The sequence below is a fragment of the Bos indicus x Bos taurus genome, chromosome 5 (assembly GCF_003369695.1).
Source record: "Bos indicus x Bos taurus breed Angus x Brahman F1 hybrid chromosome 5, Bos_hybrid_MaternalHap_v2.0, whole genome shotgun sequence".
In the NCBI taxonomy this organism is placed as follows: domain Eukaryota; kingdom Metazoa; phylum Chordata; class Mammalia; order Artiodactyla; family Bovidae; genus Bos; species Bos indicus x Bos taurus.
Genome location: NC_040080.1, coordinates 85883574 through 85907524, shown reverse-complemented (window position 1 = coordinate 85907524; position 23951 = coordinate 85883574). Strand labels below are relative to the sequence as shown.

General features: G+C 35.2%; 1 protein-coding gene across 1 annotated transcript in view; it reads right to left on the bottom strand.

The window, feature by feature from the left end:
* ARID2 (AT-rich interaction domain 2) overlaps window positions 1–23951 on the bottom strand; it is a 208284-nt gene that overhangs the window by 61274 nt on the left and 123059 nt on the right. Inside the window, exons 6-11 of the mRNA XM_027542647.1 lie at window positions 22509–22576; window positions 8040–8106; window positions 7693–7943; window positions 7271–7367; window positions 6967–7176; window positions 6011–6178 (exon numbers count right to left, since the gene is read on the bottom strand). Coding sequence (XP_027398448.1) covers window positions 6011–6178; window positions 6967–7176; window positions 7271–7367; window positions 7693–7943; window positions 8040–8106; window positions 22509–22576 — 861 coding nt within the window. The remainder of the gene's footprint in view (window positions 1–6010; window positions 6179–6966; window positions 7177–7270; window positions 7368–7692; window positions 7944–8039; window positions 8107–22508; window positions 22577–23951) is intronic.

Here is a 23951-nt window from a genome sequence, read left to right as displayed (position 1 = left end):
GAAAGAAACGTATATTGGAACACATATTAATTATACCAGTCACTGTCTTAGATCCTTCATATGAACTATTTTTTGTTAACCTCACAATCATTCAAATAATATGGATTATTTCACTAATATAAACTCTGTTTTTCCCACTTTCAGACACTGAGTTTTAACTTTATACTATTAATATCTTTTTAATTCTTCTGTGAGGTGGGTATACATAAAGAAACTAACACTCAACTTGATTAAAACAATTAGCCCGAGGACACACATCACAATGTATCAGTAAATAAGCATCTCTCTCAGATTAGTTACAGAAGCAGATTGCATCAAAAATAATTTCACTTTTGAATTTAAAATATTAATATTAACTCTGTAAGTGGCATATATAAAACTTCCAGATATAATGAACAAATAGCCAACTTCTATGTTGGAACTAATAAAAATAAGAAAAACATGGGATAATAGAAACGTGATCATATTACAGTAAGTTTATAATGAAATAGGAATCTTACATATTTATAGATTAAAAATTATATTGTTTCACCATTGAATCAGCATTATTAATAATATATGCTTTTTAAACCTACAAAATGTACTTTCTTTTTTTTTCAGGTGACATGTTAGCAAAGCTTCTCAGAACCCTCAAACAAAACATAAATTTCTAAATTACTGGAACTAGAAGAGCCCCACAGTCAGTCCAGTCTGTGAATGATCTGAAGCAATCCTGCCCTGTCTGGTGAGACCCCAGGCTTCCACTGGGATACAGCTAACAGCAGCCAGCCACGTTTAAATACTTTTTCTCTATTAAACCATTTACATTTACATGATTTGTTTTAATCTTATATATAGTTCTAAATTTAATTGTCCCCATTTTGCAAATGAAAAAATTAAAGCTCCGAGATTAACAAAGAACACATGATGGAGACAGCAGAGCTGAGTATAGCTGGAAAGCCTTCTTTTAGGAGTGCTGACTTTGAATTCAGGTCTGTCACATTTCAGAGGACATACTGTGATATTCTGCTTCTTAACAGAACATCATAATTAGAATCAAAGGTATGTTTCTTGTGCAACCCCAGCCTATCTTTTTTCTTCTCCTAACTTGATGACTGTTACAGAAAATGCCTTTCTAAGGCCTAAATACATGTAGAAATTTCTCTTTTCTTGATCAAGTATACTCTAAGAATATACCCTACTCTGACTGAAATTTGAATCAATTAATAAACAATTGCAGGAAATATTACAAACTATGTTGAAATTATGAGAAACTTTATAAACAATGCATAAGGAAAAATAATAGAGCCACAATTAAAAGTATAAACTAGAAATATATAATTACTATGAAAGTGGCTACAAACTGAGAATCCTTGTCTTCAGGATACCTGAAGACATTCCAAAGAATACAAAGGGAACTTATACTTTAGAAGGAATCAATTTCCAGATTTTCAAAGTTTTGTATATATTCCCTCCTAAAACTGCTGTGCATGAAAGCAAGACCTCCTCTTTGATGACTGCTCTTTAATCATTTTGGAACAAAGTCTTAACTCTATTAAACACTGTAAGATATGGTTAAATGCAAGACTCTGGAGCCAGATAGACTGGCTCTGGAGTTCCATCACTCATCAGCTGTGTAACCATGGGCAAGCTACTTAACCCTTCTGGCTATAAAATGGGGCAAAGTAACAGCACACTGACCTCACTGATGGTTATGAGGATTACAGAAGTTAATATGTAAGTCCCTTAAAACAATGCCTGGCACATAAAGAGCGGTACACAGATGTTAGCTATGATGATGATTGTATAAATACCTCTGGAACACCAACAGGAGAAGTAGAAACATTAGTATCCACAAAATGTGTTTAAACCAAGGTATTAGCGTAAGGATTCAGGTCTATCCCAGTGTTTTACATATTATAGTTAAGGGCAATGTACAGCCTTAAAAATTGGGTATTCTGGTCCTTTGGCGTGTTCTAAATTCAGATATATGATTAATATAAAGTGATGACAATTTCTGCTTAATGTCCTTTCCGCCTCCATCTTTCAACTACTACCAAAGAGTGTATTACTTTTTAAGTTAGAATCTTGAGTAAGTAAAGCACATAGAATATTTTAAAGAAATACTGAAGGTAGTGGCATCTTATTTCATTCACATGACAAGTTCATGGCAAGTTTAACTATCTTAGAATTCTGAAATAAGGAAGATTTCATGGGAACATAAATCAACATATTTTCTTAGACTGAAAAATAAAGTTGAATTTTTTTCTAAATAACAGAAATTGAGACAAAATACCCTTGATTAATAAAGACTAACTTAATCAGTTAGGTTATGTGGCAGACCTTTTCCATAATTGAATGAGGTAAATCTCCAGTGCCAACTGACAAAAATGTATTCATGCACATGACAAAAAGCATTTTATCAAAAAACACTGTGGTCATGAAATGAAGACTACTAAAATTTTCCTAACCTAGTGGTACTCAAAGTAATCGTGCCCTGACCTGAAGCATCAGTATCTCATGGGAACTTGTTAGAAATGAAAATTCTCCAGTTCACCTGAATCATAAGCTCAGGGTATGGAGCCAAGAAATCAGCATGCAAGCCCACTGGGTGACTCTGATACACCATAAAGTTGCAGAGCCACTGTGCCAACACTACCTGAATATATTCAGTTAAACAAGGTGCACCCAACTGAAAGAGTACCAACTTTAATTTACCCTCATATCTTGTTAATATTTTTTGATATGTTTTCAATAAACTTAAAAATAAAATAAATATCTATTACTAACTGGGCAATAAATAATTTTACAAATCAAGTATTATTAATTCTTTGATTTCAACAAAACAAAGCAGAACTCAAAATTTCAGAAGATCATTAAATATAATTTTAATAATTTTTAGATAATTCTGAAAAATAATAACTTTAAGTTCTACTCTCAACTATTTATTGATATAAACTATTTAATGATGTGAACTTAAATATATAAAAAGGAAAAACATAAAATTAATGCTGAAACTAACTGCAATTCTAGCAAGAAAAAAAATACTCTGAAATACACTAGAGTAATACTTTCCAGAAAACTAGCAGAAAAAGTCTTGTCCATCTCATTATGAGATGCACTTCCAATAACTGCTTCTTTTATTTAATATTTATAAAAGTTTGTAATATATTTACTATTGTTTTATGGACTGTTTATTATTAAACCTTGTAACAATAAAATTTTAACACTTAGAGCTTTATAATGTAACAAAATTGAAAAACCTTAAAATTAATATGTCTATGTAAGTATTGATGGATCTGAGTTCAAGGAGAAAGAGGAATAGTATAAAATTTCTAATACTAAGAATACGTGTTATTTTTTAAATGGATAATGTTACATATCAAGATTCCACAGGATATAAAAAGTAAGTATCAATTTAATACATCACAAAAACATAGTATTTGCAGATAGATGAGAGGAAGGGAGCTAAAAGTTTGAAGATAACCATTCCATTAGAAAACAGTATTAAACAAATGATGGAGAGGAAAGCCAAACTATAAGTGGTAACTAATCAAACAATTCAGAGTTGTCATTCATGATGAGCAAGTAAAAAAGTGCTCACCAGCATAAAAATGAACTCTTTTAGGTTCCTAGAGGTCTATTCAAACTTCTATCAATGGCACTACATACACAAGAAACTCTCAATATTTAATTTTATTCCATTTGCCAATGAGGATTTACTCAGGCTGGGGGTTGGGTTCATTTGTTAAGGTCACAGGTCAGCAATAAGGCAAAAGGAGTTTTCATGAAAATTACCTCTGAATATTCTTCAAATGACCTATTATTACCAGCATATCACTGATAATTTATTGGTTTCACTCTGTTGAACAGTTTCCCAATGGCCCTCATTAACAATATTTTTAATTAATTTAAAAGTTTCTCCTTTGAGGATAAAAAATATACGCCCACTACCCACTTAACTAGCATATGAACTGTTTCATTTCCTTTTCAAGGTTAAGAAACTATTAACATTCTTATCATCGATTGTCCAATACATATCTGCTCTTTAACATCTATTGCCTATGGGTGAAAGCTCACTAAAATTAGCAGTCAGAATTACCTATTTATTTCATGCCTTCTAGTAAGTTAAATGCACATATGATATAACTCCATTATATGGCAGAGGGGCATAATGGGAATAAATAGGTGATACATATTACATACTTTGCATAGAGTATATAATTTTGATAATATGGGTTACAATAGAAGAGAGGAAGAGAGACAGGGACCATGATTAAATGAGAGATGAGAAGAACAAGATAGCTGGAGAGAGAAGAGGAGGGTCCAAACTGAGTTATCAGTACGGGCAATCAAAAAATTATTTAGGAAGACTCAACAGAATTTGGTGATTAAATGAATGTAGTAGTTAAAGATTAAGGATAATGAGGTTTTTGTTTTGACAGTGGGAAAGGTTGAGAATGATATGAATGTATTTCTAGGCTGAAGAAGCAATTAAAGAAAGAAAAGTTTAAGATACAGAAAAGAGGAGTTGGCAAAGACTGGTATTCAGAGTACAAATAGTTAACATCTCTTCCTGAGACAAAGGAAAGAAGGAGAATGAATTTAAATGCTAGTAAATTTGTAAGGGAAGGGGTAAGAAGTAGAAATTCATGCCACATGAGCTCCCAGAATAACTATAAAGTGTTAAGATCAACTGAGAAACTGAGCATTCTCCATTAAAAAAAAGGGAAAGAGAATTATCTTGGGAATGGTGAGAGAGAAAGTGAAAAAAGTGAAAGTGAAGTCGCTCAGTCCTACCTGACTCTTTGCGACCCCATGGACTGTAGCCAACCAGGCTTCTCAGTCCATGGGATTTTCCAGGCAAGAGTACCAGAGTGGGTTGCCATGGTGAGAAAGAAGGTGAGGTGAAAGATGGTTTGTTTTTGTTAGGACAAATGAAAGTGGAGTGCAAAAAGGCTGAGTGCTAAAATATAAAATAACAACTCATAATGACCCAGGAGAAAGCAGTCTAAGAACTGAAGGACAGGTCTGAATTCTAGTTAAAAATATTTGAATTAAATACAATTGACTCAAGGGAATGCTAGGAAGGGTGCATGCATTAGCATTTGTATACATGCACATAGGCGTCCCAGGTGGCTTAGTGGCAAAGAATTTGCCTGCCAATTTAGAAGACAGGGGCTTGATCCCTGGCTCAGGAAGATCCTCTGCAGAAGAAAATGGCAACCCACTCTAGTATTCTTGCCTGTGAAATCCAATGGACAGAGAAGCCTAGCGGGCTATAGTCCATGGGGTTGCAAAGAGTTGGACACAACTTAGCAACTGAACAACACACACACACACATGTCTGATCATAAGCTCTGATTCTGAAGGGTTTTGTTACAAGATTTAAAAATAATAAAGGTATTATGGTTCTGTATTCTGATAACCACCTGAGAGAACTATAAGGTAATATATGATTAACTTATTCCTGGTCTATCAATTTCTAATGACAAAAATCACAAACCCATTAGGGCACTTAATGCTCTCACAGCTGAGAATAATATTTAATCCCTCACACTACTCTAAATCCTTTTCAACTTCATTTATTTATTATACTATACCTCTTCTGTGCTCACCTTGATCCTGCTGCTCCTGGAATGTATAATATGTAAGAAATTAATGTACATACTCAATTCTCATTTGGCCAACTATCGTCAAACATCAGTTCCCTGTACTTCATATTAAATTTATGTGCTGTGTGCTAAGTCACTTCAGTTGTCTCTGACTCTTTGCTACCCTATGGATCGTAGCCTGCCAGGTTCCTCTGTCCCTGGGATTCTCCAGGCAAGAATGCTAGAGTGGGCTGCCATGCCCTCCTCCAAGGGATCTTCCCAACCCAGGGATCAAACTCGCGTCTCTTTCATCTCCTGCACTGGCAGGCAGCTTCTTTACAGCTAGTGCCACATAGGAAGCCAATTTAAATTTATCCTTAGTATTAAATCTTACATTCCAATAACCACACTGAAAGAGATTATACAAAGACACTAACCTGGGGCAGATGCTACATGGGTCTGCGTTTGGACTTGCTCTATAGCTTGTGGTCTAATTTCAGATAAAACTTGATGACTGGAACTTGGATGTTCGACAAGTTTTACTGCAGCCAGTGCATCTGGGCCAAACATCTGAATATCCATAGAAACCAGACACACTAACATGTCTAAAACAAATTAAAAATCAACAGTTGTTAGTCAATAATTTTGTAAAACAATGACATCACTGAAAAATATATGCTATATATATAAAACGCTGCTTCTCAAATGCCAGTTTATGAATCACTATACATCAGAATTATCTGTGGATCTTTAATTCTAGATTTTTAGGCTCAATCTCTGAAAACTGATTTGGAAGCTCTGGGGTAGATGTTAGATTATCTTCATTTTTAAAAACATTTCCAAGTGATTTTGATGTGTAGCCAGATTTAGGAACTACTGATATGGAAAATACATCTTTATTTCTCAATACTTTTCAAGCCAAATCTTTATTAACTCTGATTTTAGTATTTATACCAAGGAAATAAATAATTTGAATCACTGATGAAAACATTAATGTGAATGTTTTAGTGAGTGTCTTTAAAATTGACAACTCACTAAGAAGGTGAGTTCATGAACAGTACCACTACCAGCACTGACCACTTGAAACAGATGGACCTGCTTCCTGGAGAGTAAGACACAGACATCTTGTTGATTTCAAACTCAATATATAGTAACAGAAATAAAGAGAAGAAATAAAGACTACCGATAGCCACGTGCACCCTGGTCTCTCTATAATAGAAGTTTTTTATTATCTAAAACAGGCAGAAAGAATAACACAAGTGTGTCTGAAAGGGTAATGATTCCTCAAAATAAAAAGTAAACCCCAAATATCAACTATGATTTTTTTTTACAGCACAGTAAGTATTTTTCCTCAATAAAGAAAATTAATTTTTCTTTTTTGGTTTAGTCTTACCTATGCTCTTCTCTACTTTTGCAATTTTTGTGCAAGCTACATCTCCCATTTCTGTGAGCATATATAGCACCTCAAGTGTTGAGATTACGAGCAGCACATCAGGTAAAGTGAGATGACAAATGATCTCTCTGTATGAGTCCTGATCAACATATTCACAAATCAAAACACCATTATCTTCTGCTTTGCAAAGATTTCCCAAAATTTCCATGCCTGAAAAGCATACATAGCACAAACATGTATTTGTCTTTTAAAACATGATACAAAGCTTATGTACTTTGACAGTGAGAAACTTGTGAGCACTTACCCCTCATCTTTAAAAATCTATCCCTTGACATTAAGCATTTTGTAACAGTATGAAACATCAGGTGAGTAGTTTTGAAATCAACAGGATCCAATAAAAGCTGAAAAAAAAGGAAGGACACTACTGTTGAAAGAGGCTTCATTCAATTTATATCCAAATACATAATTCAAATTGAATAAAAAGGAATAGAACAACATTTATAATTTTAAAAATGTAATGACTGTGAAAATAGCCGTCAGTAAATCTGGAGCATCATTTCAAATATTTTTCTCCACACAACTATGTAATACCACTTTAGGCAAAAACTATATGTAAGCATTTAATATTCTATAATTATGGCAAATATAATAATCCCACATCCTAAAGTTTTAAGTAAATATTCTGCCAACTATAAAAACTGTTTTAAGGTTCTGTCACATGCTTACCTCAGCTGCAATATTTCCTAATGTGTCAAGGCCTAATTGCCTTAGAGATATAAAATGACTATGTGCAGAAAGTAATAGGAAACGGAGACAGGTACGATTAGCTGCCAAGAGCTTAACATTGCCCTCCTCAAAGGAAAGATTTCGCAAAATCACTGCAATCTGAAGTACCCGTTGTCCTTCAATATCATTAATGCCCAGCTTTCGAGGTGGATGAAATAAAGATTCCCAAATCCATTCTCCTGATGTACCTTCTACAACAGAAGAAAACATAGTTTACTTAAATTGATATTGCAATTATTATTACTGATATTTCAAATTTATTTAAAAATACTTCCTCATTGACTTACCATGAGACTTGTTTCTGTCAGATATGAGGTCACGTACTTCATTATCATCAACAATGTCTTTCCAAAACTGTAATGAGAAATTATTACACTTAATTCTGACAATATGAAATAACTATTCTATTACTTTAAAAATATTCACAATAGTTCTACTATTTTCAGTTCATGTAGATATCACTGTATTATATATACTTAGCTCTTTGACACAAATACTTGAATTTCTATAGTTCAAATATATCATTTTGGCCAGAGGCCCACAGATCCTAAAAGGTCTGTGAAAGAAATCAGCCCATCTCTAAAAAGAATGACATCTTTAAGTTCATTAACCTCTAACTAAAATTTGTCATTTCCTTAGCATTTTCTTCAACTCTGAATATTAGAAAACAAACCACAGTGGTAATAGAAATTCTTCTGACACTGTCACCAATACGAATCACAGATATTTTCAGATCACTTCATAGCTACAGAAAATATCTAGAAATGGTATTTATGCTCATTAGTACTCAAAAATTCTGACAGTTATTAATCCCATTAATAAACTGCACACAGAAACAGATTTCTATTTATAGACTCCTAAGACATAACTGGCTAGCTACTGAGTAAATCTGTATCTAGAAGAAAATATAAAAGCAAGTAGTGGAGCATTTATGTTTACAGATTTGTAACCCAGATATTTAGGTTGTGTTTTAGTACTCCATATCTACAAATTATTTTTTGATCCTTATGAGAGAGGGAATAAGTCAAAATCCACTGCTTAATCTTTTTCAAGCTAAGAAACAAACACCTTTATATTGATAAATCTATACAGAATGAGTTTTAGTTTTAACTTCTCTATGCCATTTAGCTCTATTACTTCTTATTACTTCTCGACTAATAAAGAAGCACACGGGGTATTAGTTCACTATTTCTAAACATTCTGATGTGTATTTCAAAATGACTATTTCAGTTCGAGGAATTCATAACATGAGAAAAAGTCTACAAAAGGACTTTGAGCAAAAGGACTCAATGCAAAAAAACTCAAGATAAAAAAATGTTTGGTAACAATAAAAAAAACTAGGCATATAAAGGAAGAAGACAATGTTCAATAACAAAGAAAAAAGGGTCACAGGAAATTCAAATAAGAGAGATATCAGAGAGGAATTTTAAATGATCATGGGAAAAAAAAGAAACAGAAGATAAGACTGAAGTTTGGCATATAAGCAGAAACTTTAAGAAACAGATAAACAGAAATTTTAGAACTGAAAACAAAAACTGAATGGACATATTTAATGAATGATTACATTCCACTCAGGTAAGAATTAGTGACTGGAAGAGATGGCAGGAAAAATATCAAGTTAGAAGCATGAAAAGACAAAAGGATGAACAGAATACAATCATTCAAGACATATACACTGAAAAGTTCTAACACAGAATTAATTGAAGTTCCTGTGGAAAATAGGAAGAATGGGAAAAACAGTATTTGAAAAGACAGGGCCAAGGAATTTTCTAAACCAATTGAAAGGTGCCAAGCCTTAGACTTAAGAAACACTCAAAACTCTAAGAAAAGATAAATAAAATGTGGAGAAGCATCATAAAAAAATTCATGAAAAGCAATGATGAAGAAAATCTTAAATGCAAATGAGGGAAAAGGGAGAGATAACCTTGAAAAAGACAACTAAAGACAACTAAAATTACAGGAAACTTTCTAAAAGAAATCATGGAAGCCAGAAGACAGTGGGATATTTTCAAAGTCATGGAAGTAAACATTTGGCAAAGTATTATAGAAACTTTACAGTGAAACTGCTCTTCAACATAAAAGCTGAAATAAAGACATTTTCTGACAAATGAAAACAGAAAAATGTCATCTGCAAACCCACACTGGAGAAAAAAAATGCATGAAAAGGCAGACGTGATTTGAATCAAAATAAATGCTGAATAAATAAAATACTTTAAAAAGTCTTATGGGTAAAAATATACATAAAATTAAAATCTATGAAAAATGCTTGGAAGAAAATTTTGATCAGGTCATAATGGTACTGCAGTAGTCATCCCATGATAAACCAATATGTATAAAACAAGTGTTTAAAAGAAACTGGACAAGAAAACAATGCAAAACTGTAATTACTGAAATATGGTAGTCAAATGAGGTGAGCCCAATGACCGCCCCATACATTTACACAGACACTTTTTCTACATAATGGAACAGAGATAATAAACCAAAAAGATCATCAGTTCAGTTCAGTTCAGTCACTCAGTCGTGTCTGACTCTTTGTGACCCTATGAATCGCAGCACACCAGGCCTCCCTGTCCATCACCAACTCCCGGAGTTCACTCAGACTCACGTCCATCGAGTCAGTGATGCCATCCAGCCATCTCATCCTCTGTTGTCCCCTTCTCCTCCTGCCCCCAATCCCTCCCTGCATCAGGGTCTTTTCCAATGAGTCAACTCTTCACATGAGGTGGCCAAAGTATTGGAGTTTCAGCTTTAGCATCAGTCCTTCCAAAGAAATCCCAGGGCTGATCTCCTTCAGAATGGACTGGTTGGATCTCCTTGCAGTCCAAGGGACTCTCAAGAGTCTTCTCCAACACCACAGTTCAAAAGCATCAATTCTTCGGCGCTCAGCCGTCTTCACAGTCCAACTCTCACATCCATACATGACCACTGGAAAAACCATAGCCTTGACTAGACGAACCTTTGTTGGCAAAGTAATGTCTCTGCTTTTGAATATGCTATCTAGGTTGGTCCTAACTTTCCTTCCAAGGAGTAAGCGTCTTTTAATTTCATGGCTGCAGTCACCATCTGCAGTGATTTTGGAGCCCAAAAAATATAGTCTGACACCGTTTCCACTGTTTCCCCATCTATTTCCCATGAAGTGATGGGACCGGATGCCATGATCTTCGTTTTCTGAATGTTAAGCTTTAAGCCAACTTTTTCACTCTCCACCTTCACTTTCATCAAGAGGCTTTTTAGTTCCTCTTCACTTTCTGCCATAAGGGCGGTGTCATCTGCATATCTGAGGTGATTGATATTTCTCCCGGCAATCTTGATTCCAGCTTGTGTTTCTTCCAGTCCAGCGTTTCTCATGATGTACTCTGCATATAAGTTAAATAAGCAGGGTAACAATATACAGCCTTGATGAACTCCTTTTCCTATTTGGAACCAGTCTGCTATTCCATGTCCAGTTCTAACTGTTGCTTCCTGACCTGCATACAAATTTCTCAAGAGGCAGATCAGGTGGTCTGGTATTCCCATCTCTTTCAGAATTTTCCACAGTTTATTGTGATCCACACAGTCAAGGGCTTTGGCATAGTTAATAATGCAGAAATAGATGTTTTTCTGGAACTCTCTTGCTTTTTCCATGATCCAGCGGATGTTGGCAATTTGATGTCTGGTTCCTAGCAATTACTAAACCGAGAAGATAAATTCTCTCTCCCTCTGTTCCCCCATATACATACATATATGTGTATACACACACACACACACACACACACACACACACACACATATGAGTTTGAGCAAATTCTGGGAGACAGTGAAAGACAGGTAAGCCGGTTATGCTGCAGTTCATGGGGTCATGAAGAGTCGGACATGACTTAACAATTGAACAAGTCCTGTATTTGTCATAACAAATACCCATATATTAATTAAAAGTATACCAGAACAACTTTCAACATTCGTGAAAGACACCAAATACTAGACACTAAACAATGTAGTATTCCAATACCTATATCTAATTGAAAAATTATTATATATACAAAGAGGTATGGGCTTCCCAGGTGTTGAGTGGTAAAGAATCTGCATGTTGGCCTTGGAATATGGAATGAAGCAGGGCAAAGACCAATAGAGTTTTGTCAAGAAAATGCACTGGTCATAACAAACACCCTCTTCCAACAACACAAGAGAAGACTCTACACATGGACATCACCATATGGTCCACACCGAAATCAGATTGATTATATTCTTTGCAGCCAAAGATGGAGAAGCTCTATACAGTCAGCAAAAACAAGACCAGGAGCTCACTGTGGCTCAGATCAAGAACTCCTTATTGCCAAATTCAGACTTAAATTGAAGAAAGTAGGGAAAACCACTAGAACATTCAGGTATGACCTAAATCAAATCCCTTATGATTATACCGTGGAAGTGAGAAATAGATTTAAGGGCCTAGATCTGATAGATAGAGTGCCTGATGAACTACAGAATGAAGTTCGTGACATTGTACAGGAGACAGGGATCAAGACCATCCCCATGGAAAAGAAATGCAAAAAAGCAAAATGGCTGTCTAAGGAGGTCTTACAAATAGCTGTGAAAAGAAGAGAAGTGAAAAGCAAAGGAGAAAAGGAAAGATAAAAACATCTGAAGGCAGAGTTCCAAAGAATAGCAAGAAAAGATAAGAAAGCCTTCTTCAGCGATCAGTGCAAAGAAATAGAGGAAAACAACAGAATGGGAAAGACTAGAGATCTCTTCAAGAACACCAGAGATACCAAAGGAACATTTCATGCAAAGATGGGCTCGATAAAGGACAGAAATGGTATGGACCTAACAGAAGCAGAAGATATTAAGAAGAGGTGGCAAGAATACACAGAAGAACTGTACAAAAAAGATCTTCACGACCCAGATAATCACGATGGTGTGATCACTGACCTAGAGCCAGACATCCTGGAATGTGAAGTCAAGTGGGCCTTACAAAGCATCACTACGAACAAAGCTAGTGGAGGTGATGGAATTCCAGTTGAGCTCTTTCAAATCCTGAAAGATGATGCTGTGAAAGTTCTGCACTCAATATGCCAGCAAATTTGGAAAACTCAGCAGTGGCCACAGGACTGGAAAAGGTCCGTTTTCATTCCAATCCCAAAGAAAGGCAATGCCAAAGAATGCTCAAACTACTGCACAATTGCACTCATCTCACACGCTAGTAAAGTAATGCTCAACATTCTCCAAGCCAGGCTTCAGCAATATGTGAACTGTGAAATTCCAGATGTTCAAGCTGGTTACAGAAAAGGCAGAAGAACCAGAGATCAAATTGCCAACATCCACTGGATCATGGAAAAACAAGAGAGTTCCAGAAAAACATCTATTTCTGCTTTATTGACTATGCCAAAGCCTTTGACTGTGTGGATCACAAGAAACTGTGGAAAATTCTGAAAGAGATGGGAATACCAGACCACCTGACCTGCCTCTTGAGAAATTTGTATGCAGGTCAGGAAGCAACAGTTAGACTGGACATGGAGCAACAGACTGCTTCCAAATATGAAAAGGAGTACGTCAAGGCTGTATATTGTCACCCTGCTTATTTCACTTATATGCAGAGTACATCATGAGAAATGTTGGACTGGAAGAAACACAAGCTGGAATCAAGATTGCTGGGAGAAATATCAATCACCTCAGATATGCAGATGACACCACCCTAATGGCAGAAAGTGAAGGTGGAGAGTGAAAAAGTTGCCTTAAAGCTCAGCATTCAGAAAACAAAGATCATGGCATCCAGTCCCATCACTTCATGGGAAATAGATGGGGAAACAGTGGAAACAGTGTCAAACTTTATTTTTCTGGGCTCCAAAATCACTGCAGATGGTGACTGCAGCCATGAAATTAAAAGACGCTTACTCCTTGGAAGGAAAGTTATGACCAACCTAGATAGCGTATTCAAAAGCAGAGACATTACTTTGCCAACAAAGGTTCGTCTAGTCAAGGCTATGGTTTTTGCAGTCGTCATGTATGGATGTGAGAGTTGGACTGTGAAGAAGGCTGAGTGCCAAAGAACTGATGCTTTTGAACTGTGGTGTTGGAGAAGACTCTTGAGAGTCCCTTGGACTGCAAGGAGATCCAACCAGTCCATTCTGAAGGAGATCAGCCCTGGGATTTCTTTGGAAGGACTGATGCTAAAGCTGAAACTCCAGTACTTTGGCCACCTCATGCGAAGAGTTGACTCATTGGAAAAGACTGATGCAGGGAGGGATTGGGGGCAGGAGGAGAAAGGGACGACAGAGGATGAGATGTCTGGATGGCATCACTGACTCGATGGACGTGAGTCTGAGTGAACTCTGGGAGTTGGTGATGCCAGGGAGGCCTGGCGTTCTGCGGTTCATGGGGTTGCGAAGAGTCGGACACGACTGAGCGACTGGTCTGATCTAATCTGATCTGAGTGTAGGAAACGTAAGAGATGCAGGTTTGGTCCTTTTGTTGGGAAGATCGGCTAGAGTAGAAAATGGAAACCCTGTATTCTTGCCTAGGAAATTCCATGGACAGAGGAGCCTGGCAGGCTAGAGTCAATGGGGTTACAAAGAGTCGGACACGACCGAACAACTGAGCACACATACAAAGGAAGTAGGAAACACGACACGTAACTAAGGCAAACGTGTTTCAAGAAAAAAAGACCCAGAAATAATAAAAATAATAAAGAAAGTTAAGTCCCTCAGTCGTGTCTGACTCTGCGACCCTGTGGACTGTAGCCCACCAGGCTTCTCCATCCTTGAGATTCTCCGGGCAAGAATACTGGAGTGGGTTGCCATTTCATTCTCCAGGGGATCTTCCCGACCCAGGGATCGAACCTAGGTCTGCCGCATTGCATGCAGACGTTTTAATCTCTGAGCCACCAAGGAAGCCCCAAAAAGTAATAAAACTAGGAGATAAAAATTTTCAAACAACTATTATTAAATATGTTCAACCATTTAAAGGAAAATATGAACATAATTAAGGGCAATATGGGACAATATAAAAAAGTCAAATGGAATTTCACTGAAAAACAGTATCTGAAATAAAAAAATATGATTAGATGGGCTTAATTAGAAAACAGAAAATAAAAACATAACAATAGAAACTATCCACAGTGAAGTACACAGAAAACGAAAAGGCCTTAAAGCAAGGAACAGAGCCACAGTGGCTTGTAGAACAGTTCCTAAAAGGCAGGAGCGGAAACAAAAAAAACTGAACAAGTAATTGCCATAAACATTCCAAATTTCTTGAAAAAAAGTTAAATAAACCCAAGCAAAAATAATAATCCTAAATGTACATGCCAGTAATTGGAGTTCAAAATACATGAAGCAAAAACTGACATAACCAATAGGAGATACAAACACTGACAGGGCATACAAATAGTTGATGATTTCAACATTCAACTCTCAAGAAATCATAGAACAATTATACAGAAAAACATCAATGATACAGAAATATCAAACAACACTGTCAACACTCTTTGTTATCAACAAATATTACATCCAAAAAACATTCAAGTATGCAGAAAACATTCACCAGAAAGACTGTAGGCTGAACTATAAAACAAGTCTTGATTAAAAAAGAATGAAATCATATGGGATGTTCTCTGGCAGAATGGAATGCAATTAAAAAGCAGTGATAATAATGACAGTAAATGATAATAATAAAAGGTAGTTTGAAAACAGAAATAAAACATTTCTATTTAACTCATGAGTCAAAGAAGAAATCACAAGGGAAATAAATACCATGAACTAAATGATAATGACAACATAAAAATTGTGGGAAAATATTTCAAGTTGTTTATAGAGGGAATTGATAGCTTTATATACTGATACAAGACAAGATAAAAAATCTAAAATCAATGGTCTAAGATTCTATTTAAGAAACCTGAAAAAGCAACATTGCACAACAAAAGTTGTATATAAATAAAAAATGAGATAAGTACTAATTTATTAAATTGTTACTATTATTTAGTCACTAAAATTAATAAGGATTAAAATAGCACTAATATGATCAACAAGAAAACAGAGTAAGTGTATATAAAATCTAAGTGGGCACAATAGTAAAAAATAAATAATACTCAGTCCAATCAATTCCAAAAAAGTAAGAAAGGACAGAAAAGAAAACCAAACAGGCAAGACATTTAGAAACCTATTCAGAACATGGTAAATTTAAACATAATTATGTATCAAAATTATACTTAACGTAGATGGAATATACACTAATTTAAAATCAAAGTTTTTCCAACTAAGAGGTAAAAGGTCCAGTGAAAGTCTCAGTTACTCAGTTGTATCCGACACTTTGTGACCCACATGGACTGTACCCCGCAAGGCTCCTCTGTCCATGGAATTCTCTGGGCAAAATTACTGGAGTGGGTAGTCATTCCCTTCACCAGGGAATCTTCCTGACCCAGGGATCAAACCCAGGTCTCCCATATTGAAGGCAGATTCTTTACTGTCTTAGCCACCAGAGAAGCCAAAAAAAAAAAAAAGCCCAAATATATGTTATTTATCAAAAACCTGATCTAAAATATAAAGATAAAAGAGGTTGAATATAAAATAAGAACATATAAATATCAACCAAAAGGAAGCTGATACACACACACACAAATATATAGTTACATTAATATCTGATGCTAAAGCTGAATCTCCAATATGTTGGCCACCTGATGCGAACAGCCAATTCACTGGAAAAGATTCTGATGCTGGGAAAGATTGAGAGCAAGAGGATAAAGGGGTGACAGAGGATAAGATGGTTGGGTGGCATCACTGACTCAATGGACATGAGTCTGAGCAAACTCAGGGAGATAGTGAAAGACAGGGAACCCTGGCGTGCTGCACTTCATGGAGTTGCAGATAGTCAGACATGACTTGAGGACTGAACAACCACCACAACAGCAGATCAAAAAAGAAAGGAAAAAAAAAAGGATAAAGGAGACTTAACTGTAAAAAGGAGACTTTATAATATGTCCAATTAACCAGAAGGATGTAACAGCTAGTGTTCACTAAATAATGCATTCTCAAAATGTGAAAATACTATCTTTATAGAACTATAAGGATAAAGAAATACATCCTCAATCAAAACGGGTGCTTTTAACCCATTTCTCTTCATAAATGAAGAAATAAACAGGTGAAACAGTCAGTATTGGTGTGGAAATACAAATATCATGATTGTGTTGTCATAATAAAAAAGAGGTTGTTGTTTAGTCACTAGGTCATGTTTGATTCTTTGTGACACCATGGACTGCACCACGTGAGGCCTCACTGTTCTTCACCATCTCCTGGAGTTTGCTCAAACTCATGTCCATTAAGTCAGTGATGCTAACTAATCATCTCACCCTCTTGCACCCCCTTCTCCTTTTGCCGTCAATTTTCCCAGTATCAGGGTCTTTTCCAATGAATGGGCTCTTCACATCAAATGGCCAAAGAACTGGAGCTTCAGTTTCAACATCAGACCTTCCAATGAATATTCAGAATTTATTTCCTTTAGGATTGAATGGTTTGATCTCCTTGCTGTCCACGGGACTCTCAAATCTTCCCCAGCACCACAATTTGAAAGCATCAATTTTGTGGCACTCAGACTTCTTTATGGTCCAACTCTCACATCTGTAAATGACTACTGGAAAAACCATGGCCTTGACTATATGACCTTTCTCAGTAAACAAAGTAATGTCTTTGCTTTTTAATATACTGGGTGGGTTGTCATAGCTTTTCTTCCAAGAAGTAAGCATGTTCTAATTTCATGGCTGCAGTCACCATCTGCAGTGATTTTGGAACCCAAGAAAATAAAATCTGACACTGCCTCCAGTTTCTTCCCCTTCTATTTGCCATAAAGTGATGGGATTGGATGCCATGATCTTCATTTGTTGAATGTTGAATTTTAAGCCAGCTGTTTCACTCTCCTCTTTCATCTTCATCAAGAGGCTCTTTAATTTCTCTTTACTTTCTGCCATTAGAGTGGTATCATCTGTGTATTTGATGTTGTTGTTATTTCTCCCAGCAATCTTGATTCCAGCTTGTGATTCATTCAACCTGGAATTTCACATGATGTACTCTGCATATAAGTTAAGTAAGCAGGATGACGATATACAGCCTTGTCATACTCCATTCCCAAGGTTCATACATCCATGAACTTTGTCCTACTAGTTCAACAGTTTTGATTTGAACCAGTCAACTGTTCCACGTCCGGTTCTAACTGTTGCCTCCTGACTGCATACAGGTTTTTCAGTAGACAGGTAAGGTGGTCTGGTACTCCCATCTCTTTAAGAATTTTCCACAATCCAACTGGGTGCTTTTAACATATTTATCTTCATAAATGAAGAAATAAACAGATGAAACAGCCAATATTGCCCTGGAAATATAAATATCTGATGCTGTTGCCATAATTCAAAAAGATACATGTACCCCAATGTTCACTGGAGCAGCACTTACAATAGAAAAGACACGGAAGCAACCTAAATGTCCGTTGACAGAGGAATGCATAAATATACGCAATGGGATATTACTCAGTCATAAAAAAGAATGAAATGTCATTTGCAGCAACATAGTTGGACCTAGAGATTATCATACTAAGTGAAGTAAGTCAGACAAAGACATATCATATGATATTGCTTATATGTGGTATCTTAAAAAAAATGGTGCAAACGAACATATTTACAAAACAGAAAGAGTCACAAATGTAGAAAACAAACTTATGGTTACCAAAGTTGCAAGCAGGGTGGAGGGGATAAATTAGGAGACTGGGATTAACATATACACACTATTATTTTTATGTATTTTGATGAAATATATAATTAATAAGGACCTACTGAAAAGCATAGAGAATTCTACTCAATATTCTGTAATAACCTATGAGAAAAGAATGTAAAAAAGAATAGACACATGTATATGCAAAAATGATTCACTCAACTATTCACCTGAAACTAACACAACACTGTAAATCAACTATACTCCAATAAAAAAAATTTTTTTTAATGATTAACTGTATTGGCTTAAGTGACTTATGTAGACACTTACACCTAACAATTTCAGAACACAGGTCACCTTGAAGATATTGCAGGTTCAGTTTCAGACCACCACAATAAACTAAATATCATAATAAAGTGAGTCAACCCAAACAAACATTTTGGTTTCCCAGTGCCTATAATATTTATGTTTATACTCTACTATAATCTATTAAGTGTGCAATAGCATTATGCTCCAAAAAAGTGCCAGTCAGTTCAGTTGCTCAGTTGTGTCCGACTCTTTGCAACCCCATGGACTGCAGCATGCCAGGGCTCCCTGTCCATCACCAACTCCCGGAGTTTACCCAAACTCAGGTCCATTGAGTCGGTGATGCCATCCAACCATCTCATCCTCTCGGCCCCTTCTCCTCCCGCCTTCAATCTTTCCCAGCATCAGAGTCTTTTCCAATGAGTCAGTTCTTCGCACCAGGTGGCCAAAGAATTGGAGTTTCAGCTTCAGCATCAGTCCTTCCAAAGAACATTCAGGACTGATTTCCTTTAGGTTGGATCTCCTTTGATTAGGAAAGAATGCTAAAAAACAAAAGGCTAACCATCATCTGAACCTTCAGTAAGTCATAGTAGCAAAATCAAAGATCATACATTACCAAAACTACTATAATAGTGGATTGGCCAAAAAGTCCCTTCAGTTTTTAAGTAAAAATAAAAGACATACTTTTCATTTTTACCATGAACTTTATTGAACAATGTATTTATCATTTTGTTCTACTAAATTCTGTCACTTTTCAGGTAATTGCATATGCATCATCTCAAAACTTTTTATCTTTTTTGGGCAAAGAACTGTTCCAGGTGCCTTTTACAGTCTTCGAGGAAACTTTTTCCCACTGGAGAAATTTTTTCCATTAAGAGAATCTGTAAAGACGGAAATAAGTGGAAATCCAAAGGTGCAATGTCTGATGAATATGGCAGACGAATTAATGTCCTAGCCAAGCTATCACAGTTGTTGCCTGGTCATCAAAGAAACACATGTTCTTGCATTATCCAGATGGAAGATGATGTGTTTTCTGTTGACTAATCTGGACACTTTTTGTGAAGTGCTGCTTCCTGTTGGTCTAATTGAGTAGTACTTGTTGGAATTAATAGTTTGGTTTTCCAGAAGGAACTGATAATAGAGGTCTCCCTTCCAATCCCAGCATATACACAACATCACCTTCTCTGGATGAAGACCAGTATTCCATGTGGTTGGTGGTGGTTCATTTTGCTTTGCCCCACATTATTTTGCCGTATTCACTTTTCATCACCTGTCATAATGTGCTTTAAAAATGGAATGTTTTCATTATGTTTAAGCAGAGAATCACATCCAGAAATATGGTCAAGAAGATTTCATTCGCTTAACTAATGAAAATAACCAAGCTGGTGCAAATGACTTTCAAGGCTTGATTTAGATCTTTTGAGTATGTCAGCTATTTCCTGCATGGTATAACACTGCCTCGGAGAAGGCAATGGCAACTGACTCCAGTACTCTTGCCTGGAAAATCCCATGGGCGGAGGAGCCTGGTGGGCTGCCATCTATGGGGTCGCTAAGAGTCAGACACGACTGAATGACTTCACTTTCACTTTTCACTTTCATGCACTGCAGAAGGAAATGACAACCCACTCCAGTGTTCTTTCCTGGAGAATCCCAGGGACGGGGGAGCCTGGTGGGCTCTATGGAGTCTATGGAGTCGCACAGAGTCTAACACGACTGAAGTGACTTAGTAGCAGCAGCCGCATAACACTGACTGTTCTCAATTAATGTCTTGATTTGATCACTATCAACTTCAAATGGTCTACCCAACTGAGGAGCATTGCCCAGTGAGAAATCTGTAGCAGGAAACTTCATGAACCACTTCTAACATGTTCAGTTAGTCATAGCACCTTCTCCATACATTGCACAAAACTTTTTTTGTGTTTCTGTTGCATTTTTACATTTCTTGAAATAATAAAGCGTCATATGCCAAAAATGTTGGTTTTCTCTTCCATCTTCAATATTAAAATGGTTATACAAAAATTCACCAATTTTGTTAAGCTTTTTTTAACCCATGCCAATATGACAGCTGTCACAGTACAATCTACCAAAATTGTTTCAAATAAAGTTAAAGACAACTAAGCAATACTAAAGCCATTGTACAGAAAAAAACAAAATGAACCTTTTGGCAAACCCAATAACAAAAAATAATAATTAAAAAGTTTGAAATAATGAATTATCAAAATGAGCACAGACACATGAAATGAACATATGTTGTTGGAAAAAATGGCATTGATAAACTTGCTCAACACAGGGTTGCCACAAACCTTCAAGGTGTAAAAATGTATCTGCAAAGTACAGTGATAAATGCTAAGCTACAAAGTAATGGGTGAAAACATTTCAAAGATTAAAAACTAAGCAGAACAGTCTCTCTAAACATACTAAAATTCAGTTAGATATTAGTAAAAAAAAGGAAATTAGGAAGTTTTCCATATGTTTTTGGAAATTAAGAAAATTCCCTACTAAATAATCCGTTTTCTTAAAGAGAAAAACATAATGGACATTAGAAGATATTTTAAAATGCATTATAATAATGATACGAAATTATCAATATTGGAAGTATAAAGTTAAAGTGTGTTTGGATGGAATTTTATGACTTTAAATATATATATTAGAAAAAACAGAAACAAAAATCAGTAACTCCAAGCACCAGCTCAAGAAATTAGAAAAAGTGAAGAGATTTAAACCCAAAGAAGACAGTATGTGGAATAAAATATAAATACTAGAAATTAATGAAAATATATAACAGACGTGATCATCTGTTCATCTTCAACATATTTGTGTCTTCTTGATTTTATGTGATTAGTGATTATACTGACAACTCTATTCCTCATTGTGATGGCATGTGTTACTTTAATATACTTTTTTTGTGTGTGTTTATTGACCAGTTTTCTATAGTTAAAGAAATTATCTGCCTAACTTCAATCAAGAGGTGATGGGGTAATACAGAACTTTGGGTTAGCTTGTAAAGTTGGGAATTAAAAAGGCAACTCTATCATGGTGAGAAATTTGAAGGTTTAATATCCTCAAAGAAAGAGAGACAAAAGGGACTGTCTTGAGCTTTGAGTTAAAAACAATCCATAATGTATTTCACCACTAGCTTGCTTCACAATTCCCATGACTTTGTTTTTACTATCAGAGTAATCAGAAAAATGTCCAATAAAAAAATTAATATAAAGTCATTCTGATCAGTATTTCAAGTGACTGGCAAAAGCAACAGAGAAAGGAAAAAATACTTTCCAGCCAATCTGCACAAAAATCCTACATAAATAAGTCTGCTGAAATTTATAAAGCAACATTAAAAAACACAAAGGAATAATTCACCATGAACCAGAGTTAGTAGAATCAGAGTCACAGGAGGCTTAGATATTAGCACTATCAAGTATGTGTTTGTATATACACAGATTTGAGAATTTCTAGAAATTAAAACACAGTCACTATAATTAAACTTAACAAAAAAATCTAGTGGCATATTACACAGCTGAAGAATGATTAAGTAAACTGAAAAATAATCTTAAGGAAATTATCCAAACTGCTACTTAGTCTGAGTATCCTCAGATTTATTGCTTCTGTTACAGATTTATCATTCTTAGAAATCAATATATGATAAAATGAAAACTTCATTTGTTTATTAGCTATTCTAAAATATTTTTTACTCAGCTTAATCACAGTTCTTATATAAAATAAGTAACTGACCTTTGGCCCTTGGCTACATACAAAGCAATGTTTCATATTTTAATTTACATGAATTACCTTAACAAAATCTCTATCAGTCTTCTCCTTCCATTCTTCTCCAAATACAGTAGAAAAGGATCCTAAAGCTAAAAGAATAAATAGCATATTCAGTAATATGAAATTACTTATTTCACTTAGTTCCTGAATAGATAGGTTTGGAAAAACAGTAAAAATACACCTTAAGATACCTTGTTCACTAAAAACTGCTTCATAATAAATGATAGAAAGTCATGATAATTTCTCTTGAAATACAGTTTTTTAAATTATAGAATTTAAAGAAAGTTTTTGTCACACTCTAAAAACACACAACTGGCTTTCATAATAGTTACACAGACAATAATAATTACTCTGCATTAGTTATGATTTGTAGAAGAAAAAAATATTAAAAAGTCAAACTGATGCTATTACTATTAGGTTCCCAAACTTTTATAATCTTAAATATTCATTCATTTCAAAAATAATTATATAATTTATATTTGAAATATTAATGGGCAAGATATTCTTTAGGAATAAATCTTTAGAAAACATTCTAAGCCATATAGCTGATTTATAGTTTCTTGATAAAGATGTTTTAGGAGGAAACGCAAACCATTTATTTTCAAGAGCTTCTTCTTAATAACACACTACCCCTGCCTCTCACAACAAAGGTTGAGGTATACAGATACATGTTATACCTTTTTTTTTTCATTTCTATGTTGCTAACTCACTTTGTCAGCAATGGGACTAGACAGTAAAGTCATATAATACAAATTTTTAAACTGTGACACAATAGGCATCGCTCTTTAAAAATCAGGTAAGTACTTTCATCAACTATCTATAATTATATATATTCTATAATGAAAGCTACTGGTTTTCAAATGAAGAAGAAAACTACATAGTGGCAACTGTTAACAGAAAAACTAGCTTTATGAACTTGATTCTTCAAAAAAATACAAGTAAGCCTTCTTAATGGATGTGTTAATAACAAGGATAACACATGGATGTATTTTCTGTTGTAAAAGATTTACTGAATGTTTGTAGTCTTATTACACCTTTAATTACAGACATAATATTTACTTAATATTGTGTGTGTTAGTCACTCAGTCATGTCCTACTCATTGAGACCCCATGGACTGTAGTCTGCCAGGTTCCACTGTCCATGGAATTCTCTAAGCAAGAATACTGGAGTGGGTTGCCATTCCCTTCTCCAGGGGATGTTCCTGACCCAGGGATTGAAACCAGGCCTCCTGCATTACAGGCAGATTGTCTACTATCTGAGCCACCAGGGAAGCCAAGTAATATTTACTTACTATTGAGTTAAAATAAAATTTCTAAAGTACTTAGGTAAGAATAAGACTTTTCATTGAAAAAATATTAAAAAGGGTGAGGAATGAAAACAGTTTAACATTATATTGATATTAGAATCATGAGAACATGATATAAAGGGTAAGTGTGAAGTTTTTAATAAATAAATTTAACTAC